At 37.5% G+C, this 16,029-nt stretch overlaps 1 protein-coding gene across 4 annotated transcripts; it reads left to right on the forward strand.

Annotated features, from left to right (window-relative positions):
• The first annotated feature begins 744 nt into the window (after positions 1 to 744).
• LOC128011540 (uncharacterized) lies at positions 745 to 15,424 on the forward strand. Of its 4 annotated transcripts, none has more exons than XR_008182581.1 (10): positions 745 to 903; positions 1,811 to 2,402; positions 4,540 to 4,680; positions 4,833 to 4,897; positions 5,224 to 5,490; positions 6,596 to 6,666; positions 8,489 to 8,625; positions 12,283 to 12,501; positions 12,571 to 12,713; positions 13,860 to 15,424. XR_008182581.1 is itself a non-coding variant. In XM_052594049.1 (6 exons), exons 2-6 carry the CDS (start codon positions 1,835 to 1,837, stop codon positions 6,638 to 6,640), a joined length of 1,086 nt encoding a protein of 361 aa, XP_052450009.1. In that variant the 5' UTR covers positions 745 to 903; positions 1,811 to 1,834; the 3' UTR covers positions 6,641 to 7,713. The 4 variants fall into 4 exon arrangements, 1 of the variants encoding a protein (XP_052450009.1); XR_008182582.1 differs by having other exon boundaries at positions 12,402 to 12,501; XR_008182583.1 differs by lacking the exons at positions 12,283 to 12,501; positions 12,571 to 12,713.
• Positions 15,425 to 16,029: the final 605 nt, after the last annotated feature.

The raw sequence follows: 16,029 nt of genomic DNA on the forward strand, positions 1-16,029 counted from the left end.
ATTGTATTCTGCTGTGATAGGCCTCTGCAGTCATCAAGTTGTCAAGTGTTGTGATGTTATCAGAATGGAGCAGAATAAGTAAATAAGGTGTCCGACAGTTTGTCAATTTAAAGGATGGTCAGGAACTAACCGAGCCTAGTCTGATGAATAGACCCGATTGCACTGTAAATATTTCATTGAATATTTACAATTAGTTTTAGAGAGGATTTTGTAGCAGGCCATATGATAGTGAGTTTATGGACACGTCTAGAGCCTGTGATGATGGAGCTGTTTGTTTATCTTGGGCATAAACAGCTCGAATATTTCATAAAAGGCATGCTGAAGAGATAAATTATAGACGCTTTATATGAAAACACGTGGAAAGTCATGTGATAACACATACCACATGGTTTTTGCAATGCAATGCAAAAAAACAAAAAAAACAAATGCTCAGTGAAAACTGAACTTTTTCAGTAATCTAGTACAGGTAAGCAAAGATGCATTTATGTCAAGCCAAAAGGAGAGAGAGACCATGTTGGGGCTTTTCTTTTCAGAATGTAAAGAAAATTAAATTTGAATGAATAGCGCCATCATGTGGAGAGACTATAACATCATGTAGTGTGCTAATTGTTCTTTTCTATTATCGACAAAAGAAAAAAGCAAACATTAATTAAACAATATATGAAATTAAATATATCAATTTAAAAATGTATTTTAACCGCTTCTACAAACTTGTAATAATTATTCACAAGTTTAATGAATATTCATGAAGTGGGTGGGCCATGAAGTCACGTGACCCTGACGCGCTCGTGAACCGCACTCAGGGAAGTTGTTTTCCGTTACTTCTACTTTTAAAATGTGAAGTTTTACTTAGAATAACGCTATTCGATCTGTTCAGCCAAAAGGTGGTCTACATCCATAAAGGTGAGGTTTAATTCAACTCTACTGAACTAACACTGTAGCGATACGTGTAATAAACAGGACACGAAGTGACACGAAGAAGAGGGTGTTATCCAAATGTGATGTGTTTGTGTGCAACAGCTAATGAGAGATTCTGAAGGTAAAGGCTATCGTGCTGCCTACTCAGACAAACATTTTTAAAAACCATTACCTTGGATTGCGATGTCTGAAATACCTTAGTATTGAAGTTAGTCAGTTTACTAGCTTTGCAGACTCAGCCGTGACCTACTGTAACAACTTCCGTGTAAACACTTTATTTTACAGTTCGGTTCCTCATACTATGTACTTATTATAGTAACGTTAATTTACAATAACTATGTAACGTTACTTACCCTAAACCTAACTCTACCCCAATGTAGTACTTTCTATGTAAGAGGACGTAACTGTTACTGTAAAATAAAGTGCAACCGGGTAAGTGTATATACTTTCATTTTAACTGCCGGATTCAGATTTGTTCAGAACACAAAACTATATCATTTTATCACTAAACATTACTCTGTACACCGTATGAAGTCAAAAATACCCCATTACCTAAACGTTTTTCAGTGTCTTTAACCAACTCTTCTATTTTGGTGAATATGTGTAAAAATAATCATATAAGAAATGTTTCTTTTATGAAAACTATGGTAGTTATTCATAAGTCATAGACATGTTCTAGTGTTTCTTTGGAAACCTTTGCTAATGCCTTGCCTTCATTGTTTCTCTTTGCTATGTTCTGGTCTGTGTCAGTTGAGAGCTTGGGATGAAATACTAAAATTGAGCAAATATGTGAATATGGAAAATATATAGTTTAACTGTGTGTATTTGGGAAACATAAAATGCTATAAAAGCCTGGTTTGAACAGTATTAATCATACTTGGTTATTTTATAGACCTTGTGGACGCAGAGTACAAAGATGTCCAAGCTGGCTTCCCGTAACTCTCAGCTGCTGCTGTCGGATCAGAAGTGTGCTAGATGTCTGTTAGAGACGTATGTCAAGCGGAGCCTCAGCCTCAATGAAGGGTGCCGGAAACATCAGCTGAATAAGCTCAAATGGCTTAAACCAGAAAGACAGTCCAGACGGGCGTCCAGTGACACCTCCACCCACCGTCTGAGAGTAGAGAGGTTCCTGAAGACCGGTGAGTGTCCTGAATGCACATCACAAGAGCTGGTCACTAGGAGTAAGAGCACCAAAGCACCGAGCAGAACCAAATCACTCTTCAGAGGCTTCCTCCACCTCTTCTCTAAGAAGAAGACTGAGCCCAAAGTGAAAGAGGAGCGAGTTACAGAAACAGACTCTGGACAGTATACGACAGAGCGGGGGCTTCGCTCTTCTCATAACGGCTCACCTGGCCACACTGAGACTGTGAGGAAGAAACACTCTCTGAGGAGGATCTTCTTTAGCAACCAAAATGATGAGAAAAGAGAAACATTACGAAAGGACTGCTCTCCTGTTCCTGGTGGCGTGGAGGGGCTTTCAGATGGTAAGTCTTGAAGTTGAGACCGTGAATTAAAACAAGTGAACTAATGACAGTCGGTGTGAAGAATTAGCCGCTGAAGGCCTGTCCACACCAAGGATGATGATAACTATAACGCTAACTCATTAATTTGAGCTTTAATTCTTTAACCTGAGAGGTTTCTGTCCGTCCGATAAAAGCCCAGGTAACCAGAAAATGTAATGGAGTCGTAAAATGAATCCATTTTTTGAAGAAACACAACCAAAGTCTTATCCGTTTTGGAACGACAGAGCTTCTGATGCGACCAGATTCCCTGGACATGCTCACAAATGCAATCTTTGATCATATGTCAAAGTAGAACTCATTTTACTGTAACAAAACATAGACTTTGATAAAAATATATAAGTTCATCTTGTGAGTCTTTCACTATGACCCTCACTATGGAATAGCAGAGGAAGAGTCTGGAACTGACTCTCTTGTCTCCGTTCATTTAAATTGGGTGTAGTCTGGAAACCTAATAGTAATTACAAATATCTGAACCTATAAATAATATTTGACTTCCTTTTTTTCTCTGTGACAAGTGGGTGTGAGAAATGCAAGTTCTGTGCTTTGTGTACTGTGGTATTTCCACTTTTCTGAATTTGCGTGTCTATTCTGCCTGTTCTTATGCCATTTTAACACATTGGTCTGAACAAACAGATCACGTGAGAAAATGTGCACGTTTGGGACCTCTGTGTTGGTGTGAACAGGCGTGTACACTGAAATGTTAATGTATGAGATGAGAAAACTGTACAGTGATCGAGAGAGCTCAGTGTGCTGCAGCTTCAGAAAACGCATTCAATTAAGAAAATTTCTTCATTAGCTTTACAGCTCATGTGCTGCAAATACTCTCAGCAACACAACCAAATATAGAAATGTGCTTGCAAATGCTCACAACAAATGTAAATACAAAAACCCTCTGCAAGTAGCACAGACCACAACGGGAGGACCCCAACAATGGCCAAAATACCCCCAACAAAACAAAAATTAATCATGGTTTTATAGGTCTCGATTTTTTTGCGACTAATTTACATTTTAAGGCGATTTTATTTTTCTTAAATCTGGGTATTGCAATAGTTTTATTTTTATTTTTTTATATATATATATATATATATATATATATATATATATATATATATAAAATGTTGATGCACGCATCCAATCTTTGTCAATGCACCAATGACAGAATAAGAGACAGTATTGTCCAAGAGCACTCTATGATGGAAGGTACTGTAGAAATGGCATCTAACAGCTTGGAGATGGATGACCTTTCACCTCAGGATGACCTTCATACGTTTTCTCTGATCGGATATCATATTGATTTGTAAAAACGTTTCCATTTACACTTGGCCACATAGATGTGTCTTCGCAAAAGGGATAAAAATATGTTCTTCAATTCCATTTTTTTGCTAATTTAACAGTTCACGTCAAAGAAAGCAACAAGCGCTGCATTTTATTCATTATCAGCTCATTTAAATCTCAACGACCGCAACAGGAGAGAGTGCGGCATCAGCACCGTCAAGATAATAGTCTCACTACTTTTAATCAAGATTGTTATTTATTTATATTTGCATATTGATCACCATTTGTGTAATCACAGTTGCACAAATAGCATGGTTAAACTTTGGTTAGTGTAGCAAAACCTTACCATGATTTAACTTTAGTAACCATTATTTATATAATAAATCTATTAATTAATTTAATTAGTAAAACCGTGGATGACTTTTTGAAGGGAAGTTGTCAAAGTTAGCCAACTTATAGCCTTTCACAGTTACAGTGATTGTGTATTTCATTAGCATATTTAGGCTAATAATATAAAAAAATAGTATGATCAGGATGTTAAACAAAGATCTCAACTTTCAGAGCAAGCATGTCCCAGCCATGTTGGTCAATTTGCGGTTCCTTTAATCATTTCTGATGTGGTCTGTGCCTATTTGTATATGAGTATTTGCAGTGCGTTTCTGTATTTGGGTTGTATTTGCAGCATTGTTTTTCATTTGCAGGGCATTGAGCACTCTTGTCCACCGACTTCTGTGTTTGTGCGAACAGGCCTGTACACTTAAATGTTAATGTATCTGTGGTCCAAACAACTGTGTGAATATGTGAATCTTTCCTCTGTTTGTAGTGAGCGTGGACTCTGATAATACATACTTTGAGAAGGTGTCAGAAGAGCTGGAGTTGATTGTGAAGGAGATTCAGTTCAGTCCAAACGAAGATGGTGTTCCGCTGCTCTCTGCTGCTTCTGCAGGAAACTGCAGCTCTTCAGGTGACCCTCTCCGTCAAATCTGACCAACAGGAAACCTTCATGAGCACAATAAATATCCTCGGGATCTTGCTTTCTTTATTTACTTTCCAAAGCTTATTTATATTTAAGCTTCATATTGCAAATTGCAAACGTTCACAAGCGTGTCTCGTCAGGTGAAGACACTACAGAGAGGATCATCAGCCTGCTGAAGCAACATGGGGATATTATTGATCAGAAAGTAAGCATTTTAACCCTCATTCACCTTTGACGTAATGTTATCTAATGTATGCAAAATTAACGTAAAGAAAGTATCATTTAATTATCACTTTTTATTGCATGGCTTTTTAGGATACTTTATTATGAGTGGTCAATTGCAGTATTCTGTGGTCAGACATTTGTAAAATTGTATTTCTATTTTGCATATTGATGAATAAACCATTCAGGCAGCAAACTTTCTTACATGGCATGGTATGAGGTTCAACAGCCTATTTTTTGCCACATTTAGTACAATATGAAGAAAAAAAGATCTGAATTCACATAACCAGCAATACATTTTCTTTCTAGATAAGCAGGAACAAGAGCGTCCAAGACTTCCTCCAGAAACTGTCTTACAGCTCCTTCCAGCGGCTCGCTGATCGCTACATAGCGCAGATCCCCAGTCCTCTTCCCCAGACCACAGACGCCTCTCCTGAGCTGGTCAGACTGGCCTTCACCCTGGACTTTACTGCCAAAGTGGCTGGATTGTGCAGCCAGACGGTCGGTCGAATCATGGGGTTTGGGAACCAGTACCTTCAGGATTCCTTCACACAAATGTGTGCAGCCCACAGACAGGTAATACAAGGGCAAAGGTGTAATCGTGGGAGTAAAGTAAGAGGCCACAGTTGGGTCTTGCTTTATGTTACAAAAATGCACACTTTTAGAGACTCTTTTTGAGTCTGTTTAAGCTCTTAAAAACCAAAGATGATTTTTTTAAAAAGTCAATTAAAGGGTTCATTGTGCATTCTTTTATTATTAGATTTTTTACCTTAGATTCACTTATAATGTTAGTAATGATTGTCAAAACAAAACTTCTCAGATGTTCACCCCCTCTGGTCCCTAGACTTAAATAGTCCGTATTTGTGTGTGTGTGTGTGTGTGTGTGTGTAAACCGAGAAACTGAGTGCTGATGGTTTTTAACCTGCCTGTTCTTCAATGTCTGCATCATACTGTGACACATTCATAAAACAAATGGCAATGGCAAACAATGACATCTTATTAGCCACCAGTATATATGCATATTTGAGTTTTTATGCACAGAAACCTTGCAGCTCAAGATATAATGCAGTTTTTAATTTGGTGAAATTTCATTAGCCATTTATGCATAAAATGTAATCTCCAAGGCCACACGGAGTATGTGATTTTTGTGTACATGCAGTTTCAGTTGTTTTTTGTAAATTTAAAGTACATTGTACTATGAAAACTATTGGTGAATCATCATGTGTTTGTGAAAACATTTGCACACTTCGTGAATGAGACCAATGTTTAAAATAACCTTCAGTCACTCATTTGCAGAAGGACATGCAGAGTAGCAGGTGTTACACACCACCAGAAACTGCACAACATTTGACAGACACTTCTGCATTATTGATAGATTATGCTGAATTAAAGCACAGTGACTGGGCCAAGTTTCTGTTCACCAAATGGGTTAATGTGTTCATTCATGTTAATGCATGTTGTGTCTGTGACAGGGAAATGTTGCAGAAGCATTGGGTTGTCTTTGTAGCTTATTTACAATAGATGCTTATTTCTTCCACTGGGGAGGAAGTTTGAAAAGTTTTGAAAGGTTTTTCATTCTAAATCAAACTTTTAGTTATTAAGGTACAGTTGTTTCCCGATGTTGTTTCCTGTGTCTTGTCAATGGTTGTAATCTGATATCCTGTTTTTCATTTCCTGCTAGGTGCCCGAAGATTTGGAAGAACAGATTACAAGTGACACAGACTGACTGTGAAGTCAAAAAAAGATTAAAAGGTGCAATAGAGTTAACTCAGGGGGGAAAACTGTGATATATTTGTAGCTGCTTTTGTGAATAAGCCAATCTAAGTAGTTTGTTCATACTGTAAGTTTTATACATTGACCAACTGTAAACATGACAACAGTGTTGAACCTGATACTAAAACTGTGAATAAGAAAGTTTTTTTTTTTTTTTTTAACACCAAATTAGCATATTCTTCTGAATGATAATGTGACATTGAAGACTGGAGTAAAAACTGCTTATTTTAAATTATAATTGAGCTATTTTAAAATTGATTAACATTTCAGAATATTACTGTTGTACTGTATTGTTAATTAAATAAATACAGCCTTGGTCAATTTAAGAGACTTCTTCTAAAAATGTTTTATTGAATTTTTTTAATCATACACCAAACTTCTGATCCGTAGTGTACATTGGAGACATTTTGGAGAAATGTGTGACACTGAGGCTAAACCGTGGAAAGCTGAATGTTTATTAGGGCTGTGTGTAACCTCATTTCAGAATTACACTTGTGTTTAAAATGTAAGATCCGGATCACAACTATCTTGTGTTATTTGGCTAGATCAGGTGGAGCATCTCCTTACATATTATGGTATTTCTATGCGGTCATTTGTCATGGTTTTTAACTGAGGAGGTGGCGTCAGTATGCTGGCACATGCATCACACGACTGCATGATCGAGGCCCATGTTTCGATATGCTCTTGTTTTGTGCCATTGTGCTAAAATCATTTAGTAAACCCACATTTGGTTTCTTTTGGAGAGTTAATGTCTTTATGAATGGTTGCCATGAAATAATGGCAGCATCTGTCAGTGGATGTGAATGACAGCAGTGGTGTCTGGAACTGTATTAGCCACCCTTGACATTTCAGGGCATCCTGTATAAAGTTACACATTCTGCGTTGAGCACCATTGCTAATCGATCTCAAATGATTCCTGGAGTTTGAAGTCAGAGCTTGAGGAAAGTCCTGTGATCTAACCACCTTATTAATGATCAGCTGTGGCCATACAACTCATTAAACATCTGCTCAAATTAACACAAAATATGTGTGTGTGTGGTCAGAAATGTTCTTTTGCACAAATCTTTATGATTTTAATTTAAATGTAAAGTTTTCATCCCTTTTGGTGGTCGTTCAGCTGTATATTTTCACAAATAAAAGCCCATTTTAAGTGTGTGAGAAAAATATGAAGTTCATTACTGAGCAAACAAAACCCACAAGTGGCTATTTTATTTTCATAACACTAAAGCAAAATGTTAAAACAGGAAAAGTTGACAGCATAACTGAGATTGATATTTATAAAGGGTTCTTTTTCTTACTGCTACTACTGTTGCTATAAATAATAGAATGGAATAGTAATGTTATAAAACCTAGTAAATGTGAATGTTTAGAAAAATACTAATATTATTAAAAATAATATAGAAATATTTGTATATTTTAACTAAGACAGCCCTAAAATACATTTAGTAAAATCCTTTTTTTTTTTTTCTTATATTGTCTAGATTTCTTTTTGTTCACCAGCAAAAACATGGGCTCATAAGACATTACCAAATTTCATGGGGTCTTTAAAAACAGAAGGACACTAATAATCTAGAGCGCTGTCCCAATGCTAGTGGTATGTTAGTATTCAGCACTTTGCATTAAAACAATGAAACTTTCTGAAGCAGCACAGTTTAATATATCAGTTTCACTCTGTGTTGAGGAACCTTAACCATCTCACACTGCTTGCATGTTTTTAATTTCTTTTCACTTCGGCCACGTGCTGCTGTAATGTGTGTTGCACCTCTATCTTGCGTCTTCTCCACTTGCTCTCTGTCTCTAGTGAAAACAGGAGTGTGAAGAGCTTTGTGAGGGTTTGTGCCATGGAGGGAGTCGGCGGGAAGACAGCAGAGACGTGCCCATTCAGATCTGAGGAGGTCATCACGTATCTCTCATGGTGTTCATGGTGAACTTGCGCAGGTATGAAACTGATCAGACTCAGCATCCTTTGCAAAAGACAGAAGACAGTTTTGATTTTCAAATGTAATTTCCAAAATGGTAGCTTTAACAGTTAGCAGAATGTTTTATTTTTTATTGTGTGCTTACATATCTCCAAAGGCTTTTCTTGTGGAGGACAGTACAATTTTGAGTACAAAAATCATGAAGATTTTAATACCGTGCCAGAGCCAGTATGCCACGGTCATAGCATTAGTGATCCATTTCTGATATCTGCAAAGCCACAAATCACAAGTGCAAGAGCAGTGTAAGAGTTTTGTCTTTTAAAATAAAAACCTTGTAGGTCAGGGGTGTCTAAAGTCCAGCATGCGGCCAACTGACCATTCTCAAAGAATGCCCCCCTTTGTTACAGCTGTGTATTACATTTATAGAGAATTTTATTAAATTATTAATGTAGTCATGTATGAAGGGAGTGTAATAAACAGGCCAAATTACAGATATTTTTGTTATGAGCTAGCTGTTTTGTGCTTTTGTATTCATATGAAATAAATTTGTTTCTATACCACAGAAACCATTTATTATTTATTTTTTTTATTATTATTTTTTTCATGGTACTGAGGTGCCAAGTGTTTTATTTTAGTAGGGATTTTAGTAGAGTTTTAACTCAGTAAGAATATCACATTTTAATCTTTAAAAGCAATGTTATTAAAATTTTTCTTTTTCACATTTATGCATTTAAAGGAAACTAGTGATGTATCAAAATGGATTTTATACTTAAATCAATGTTTGTTAAATAATCATAAAAATATCAATTGCACGAGGCTGTTTTTATAATTAGGATATAATTATTTTACTACTCCAGTCAATGGTAACTAGGGATGTGCCAGTATCAAATTTTCATGCTGCGATTAATTGCTAATGGTTTTATCACGGTATACGATATTATCACGATACTGAAATGTAGTTTCAAAAAAGTAAAAAGTATTACACAGATGAAAGTGCAAATGTTTTATTAAGACCAACTGGTAGCCTATCACTTTACAATACGATCTCATTAGATAACCTTATTTCATGCATTAACATTCACAAATTTGATTTCAACAATGTGTTATTAAATATTAGAATTACCTAAGATTAATGAATGTTCAGAAGAATTTTTCATTTGCAGTTCATGGTAACTAATGAATTAACAAATGTCAGCTAATGAAGCCCTAATGTAAAGTGTGACTGAACAATAAAGATTTTAAACGCTTTCATTTAATATCAAGGGCATGTTGTTTAAAATGTAAAAACTAATTAACTATTAATTCTAAATATGTAAGTATCTGGCGCTGTGATGAATAAAAGCACATTCATCTGGATAGCGCGCACATTCACTCTCTGAGCTGAGCCTCAAAAATGCAGCCGTTACCCCAGAAACCAATAAACAAAGCAGCTGCATGTGAAGGCAGAGGTCTGTATTACTTACTATTGGAGAAAATGTTATGGCTAACTTGGATCACAAGTGCCAATAACATTACAGCCTTGACGTCATTGAATTTCAGAGTTGAGCAAAATCAATGTTTTGGGATCTCAAAGGAATGAATGAAAAGTGCCGTAAGCTGACAGTAAGTGACTTCTCTTATAAAATGCCATTAAAGATTAGCACATAGGCTGTTGATTCATTAAATGATAAGCCATTTCCTCTAAAATGCTGTTTATTCAGCGTAGTGAAGCCTGTCCTCCATTGACATCCATAATAAATTAAATAAAAAAACAGCCTCTGGATTACTTTCCCACATACTGCCAGACCAGAAGCGTTAGCTTTAGCTGTTACGCTTTTTTGGCTAATAGTTGCAGACTTGCCTTCTAGTGGCTTTGTTCTAGCCTTAAAGGGGGGGGGGGGGGTGAATGCTCGTTTTCACTCAATATCCTGTTAATCTTGAGAACCTATAGAGTAGTACTGCATCCTTCATAACTCCAAAAAGTCTTTAGTTTTATTATATTCATAAGAGAAAGATAGTCTGTTCCGATTTTTCCCGGAAAAACACGAGCGCCTGGAGGCATGACGTGTGGGCGGAGCTAAAGAATCACGAGCGCCAGTAGGCTTTTGCGTTGAAACCGTTTGGAAGCTGTGACATTACCGTGAGGACAAAACCATCCAAAACAAACCATGGCTAACAGTCAGATTCAGCCATTTATTTATGATCCAGAATCAGATCCAGAGGCTGAAACTGAACGAGAGCAGCAGCAGCAACGACTCGCTCCGAGCGGGGCTCGAACCCGGGTCTCCGATGGGAGGCGGACGCACTAACAAGGAGGCAGAGATATTTGAAGCAGTTTTACTCACCGCCTGCGGTTCCAACACACGATCGTGACCCTTTTTCGTTGGGATTGCATCATCCTTAAGAAATAAACGATACGCAAATCCGTCGTCAAACTGGGCCTTGTTTGTAAAACAAGCATCTTCGAAATGCAGGGAACAAACACTTGCACAACTCCGTTGATGCTCTGTAAAAATAAACTCCATCCACTGGTCCCTTAATGCTGTTTTTTTTTGCTAATCTGTGCAGGGTTGTCTTGCCCTGGCAACCAAAAACACACTTCTTTTGTGACATTTCGCGACGCTCTCGCTCTGATCAGTGAAGTCTGTTGTGCTCTCAGTGCTCTGCTATACGGGAGCGTGCTCTTCCGGCAGAAGTGCCTTAGCACCCATATAAGGAAATTCCGCTCCATCTAACGTCACACAGAGCCATACTCGAAAAAAACTTTCCGAAACTTGTGACAAACCGGAAGAGGTTTTTTGGGAACAAAAATACTCCTTCAAACGTACAACTTAATTTTTGAAACTTTGTCCATGTTTAGCATGGGAATCCAACTCTTTAACAGTGTAAAAAACTCAGTATGCATGAAATAGCATTTCACCCCCCCTTTAACTGGCAGCTGCATTGTTCACAGGGTTTCCAGGGTAACTGCTGCATGTCTGCTGTTTAGCGCCATCTGCTGTCAGAGAGTGAATGTGCTTTCATTCAGAGCGTCTCCTTCACGCACACCGCTATGTGCTTCTCATGCGTGCTCGTTTACATCAGAGAGCACACGCAGCATACAGCGGTGTTGTGACCAGTCAATGGGAAAAGTATTCTTAAAATGCATTTAAAATTCAGAATAATTTGTAAAAAATAATTATTCTCAGTATTTTGAAGTGCCCACGATAACACTATTGTGAATATTCATTACCGTGATCTATAGGGGACACATACACACTATGCCTGTAATAAAGTTGTTTTCATATTCACATTAATTAATAAAGGCAACAGATTAAGTAAGAATAAACAAATATGTAAATTAGCACATGTACTAATGTTATCACCATATGTAGCGTTAGCGTTAAGTTATTTTGTGATTACGTGAGACATGATACATACGTACAAATCTGTACTTTTTCTGTCAACACCTTCTGATGTTCATTCATGTTTATTTTGTGACATAACTGAAGAGATGATCGGTTCATGCACCACACGTTAATTGGTTACATTATATAGTGAAATTTTACATTTACAGAATTTGAAAGCTGGGACTTTGTTTCATATCTAATTTCTGTTTCGGTTAGAACTGAAAATTCTCCAACGGATGACTATTTTCAGTGCATTACTAAACATTTCCTGAAATAAACTATAATTAGTTCAGTACCTGTCCCATAAGGTGGTTGCACTCCAGATTGGCAATGTGAAGAGTAAGAGCAGGTATGAGAGCGCCCACTGAGGTAAAGCCACATCCGAATCACTCATGATTTCCAGCTGCCCCACCATATTACCCAACAGCACTAAACCAGAGAATACGAGACTGGTTCACTTCTGGATCTCATCCTCCACCATCAGGAATGTAGACGGGACACTACAGTACCTTCCTGAACCTCTGCTGGTGAGTTCTGTTGTACTGTCGGCTCTTGATAAGATGGACTCGCAGATGAACAAACCCCATTGACTGCAGGTGGTCCAGGGCCGTTTTGATGGGATTCCTCTTCCTCTGCACGATCAGACTGAGTCAGCATCCAGTGACCTGAGCTCACTGAATCATCGGACGCATCAGATTCCCTTCTCTGTTGAGGATACAGCGGCAGTGCATCTGTTGAGGTGTGAGAGCAAAGTGGACAGAACTAAAACCTTACCTCTTTAAATGCTGACTGGTCAATACAGCGTTCAAAATATGCTACAATACAGCAACAGACAAATACAGTCTTTCCAAAATTCTCATAATAATTAATATTTTTCTAAACAATGGGATGTCAATAGTGTTCACAGGTACCATACCCTTCAAAAGTTTGGGGTTGGCAAGAATTGTTGATGTTTTTGTCTCCTGTGCTTACCAAGACTGCATTTCTTTGAGCAAGAATACAGTTATACAGTGAAATATCATAACAATTTTAAATAACTTATCTATTTTTGGAGTAGCATCATTACTCCAGTCTTCAGTGTCACATGATCCTTCATAAATCATTCTAATATGCTGATTTGCTGCTCAACAAACATCTATTATTATCAATAATAATATTTATAATTGTCACTAAATATATTCTTATCAATTAATGTTTTTGTACATTTATACATTTTTCAGAAGTTCAGATATATATATAAAGCAATCTTCTGTAACAATGTAAAAACACATCAACAACCAACCAATGAACCCCAATGGGATCTTACCTACCCCAACATTTGTTTGTTAGTTAGTTAGTTTGTTTGTTTAAGATTGGAAATACAGCAAAAGACTCTCCAATTGTTTACATGAAAGGGTTTAAAGTATGTCTTAGTCCTCCATATGCTGACATTGTATGTATCAATCTTACCAAATGCAAAAAAAGTAAGTGTACACATACCTGTGAGTACTACAACTTTAAATGTAAATGAATAATAATAATGATAGTAATAAAAATCTGATAAAATCTCACTGCTCTGCTGCAGGAAGTACACGGTATCTTGGTATCCACTGTAGAAAGCCCTCTTCAGAATCTGACAATCAACAATAAATGCAGTTAATAATGACGTCATCATTTATTCACCCATATTACGCTACAAAAAAATAAAGATTTCTCAAAGTTGCAAATATTTGAGGAAATACTTCTTCAGTTTTCACGTTTAATTGAATGTGGTACCTACTGTTTCTTTGTAAATATTTGTAAAACATATCAGCAATTTTCTGAGTGAAATCTTTTCAATGATTAAACCATACACCTTTTTTGGTCTTTTTTTTTTTCAATGTTCAATCTCTTTGTTTCTATCCAGGTGTTCAGGTTTGTTTACTCTGAAACAGAAAAAAAAGCACCATAGCCGTCTATGTGTCTGTGTCGGGACATGGTCCCAGATCTCACCCTCCAGTCTCGAGGAAACAAGGCGTCCACCAGCCTGATGAAGTTGGTGACGGAGCACTGGAAGGAGAGCCGCTGGATGATGGCATCGCACAGGATGGTGCAGGTATCAAACGGACAGATGTCCATGTTTCCAGCAAACGGTGAGATGGTGAGGGTGCGAGAGGAATCCTCGAAGGGCTGGATGTTTGTGAAACCTCCATCCATATAGTGCTGGGAATATACAGGGGCGTTGTGTTCATAGCTTATTCTGGGCTGACTGTTTAAGTGTATTTCTGTAGTTTTAGGGACTTGTACTCACCTCACCTTTATACTGCGGTGGGATCACTCCAGAATATACAGGGACAAAACAACTACACAAAAGTGCCTTAGAGATTGTAACAAGGCCATTTAAAGAAAAAACGAAAGAGAAAGAAAACAACAGAGTTGGACCTTTATTACAAACATGATTTCATCATCAACAAATAAGCCCAAGTGATGAATTTAAGTTAGCTCTTCCTCTTTCTTGATAGGAAGCGCTGCATGCGTTCAGGATTTTCGAAGAAAACACAATTTCATAGCTATTACTAGGATGTGCAATATCGTCCTTCTGCTTTCCAGAGTTTCGATGCCTTTTAATTCAAACTGATAAAGTTTGAGCGTTCTTCCATAAAGGTAGGTTATTGTGTTTATTTTAGTAGTTTCCATGAAATAATCTAAAGTGAGCACTATTTACTTTTTACAACTCCTTTTCTATTGGTTTAAATATTGCACATCACTTTGGTAAGTTGTTAACAAAGGTTAATGAAACATCTGACTCTTTGCATATGAGCTAATTAAACAATAATAATTTGTGCATATGTTTTTACAATGCAGAGACTACAGTTTATAAACTAAGAATAAACTACAATAGATTGCAACTGATTTATTAGTGATTTGGTACTGTATATGTTACTCTGAATGAATGTCATAATGCTTACTTTAATGAGCTCATCGCTGGAATTTAATTCTGACACAATGAGGTTTTTTCCATCAGAGATGCGAGTCACGGAGACGTGCAGACGGCCGCTGGCCAGAGTGTGTGCGTTATCAGGCAGACAGCGCTGCAGTGTGACCTCCAGCCACCGGAAAATATCCACCGTGGGACTGAGAAGACCGAGAGGATGCTGTTGGGTAAATTGCACAAACTCCAAAAGCTGGTCTCGAACATGTTCTGTGAGAGGAAAGGGCTGTTTTTAATTACTACTGACTCAATTGTAAGCCATGATTCTTTAATCCAACTAACTACAGTAACAGCACATTACAGTTTTTTTATTTTAATTGCTTACAAAACTTAGCCTCTTTTTTCAAAAACTTTCAGTCAAATGCTGAGATTTAGTTTATGGTTTGGCAGGTTTGGTGTGTGGTTCTGGTGTTTTTTGAGTGACAGTTTTCAGAAATGTGTGACAAGGAAAGATTTTGTGTGTAAGCAGTTGAAAAAAAAAAAAAACTGTAAACCAGGCAGCAATCTGTTCCTGTTGAGGTGGGATTTGAACCTACAATCTTTACTGTAAGTAAAATACGTCTCAAAATACGTCTTTACAGTAAGTAAAATACTAAGTCTTAGTCAGTCAGTGAAAGTTCTGAATAGAAAGATGTCAGATTACCGAGACTGGAGCCACAGACGACCGCTGCAGCGACCAGGGAACCAGCAGACGCGCCGTAGACCCTCGGAGCTCCTCGCAGGATCCAGGCGGCGTTATCCAGAAGACTCTGCGCAGCACCGAGCTGGTATGTAGATAGAAAGCCAGAACCACCGAAAGATACAGAGAGGTTTTCATTTTGAGACAGAATGCATAACGGTGATGACATGACTAGAATAATTTCAGATGGTACGAGTTCTTCTGCTAACTTTGAGCTGACTTTGAATGTGAAGCATCAGCACAACATATTAATACAGACGGTCATGGTGTTGTTAAATCAAAACAATTTTTTTTTACAAAACCACAGAAGTCCCTCCTTCCCCCCCGGGACACTATGAATGATGTGAAGCCAACGAGGAGATCCCATTCTCAAATCAATTCCTCACTTCGTGATGTCTAATGTAGGCCTGTTATTTGTGTGTCTAT

The sequence above is a fragment of the Carassius gibelio genome, chromosome B23 (genome assembly GCF_023724105.1).
Source record: "Carassius gibelio isolate Cgi1373 ecotype wild population from Czech Republic chromosome B23, carGib1.2-hapl.c, whole genome shotgun sequence".
NCBI lineage: Eukaryota > Metazoa > Chordata > Actinopteri > Cypriniformes > Cyprinidae > Carassius > Carassius gibelio.

Excerpts from the sequence above, each read along its gene's own strand:
- LOC128011540 (XM_052594049.1), top strand. The coding sequence starts at position 1,835 with ATGTCCAAGCTGGCTTCCCGTAACTCTCAGCTGCTGCTGTCGGATCAG. Across the intron at positions 2,403-4,539 it reads CGTGGAGGGGCTTTCAGATG|TGAGCGTGGACTCTGATAAT; the intron begins GTAAGTCTTGAA and ends CTCTGTTTGTAG. Across the intron at positions 4,898-5,223 it reads GGGATATTATTGATCAGAAA|ATAAGCAGGAACAAGAGCGT; the intron begins GTAAGCATTTTA and ends TTTTCTTTCTAG.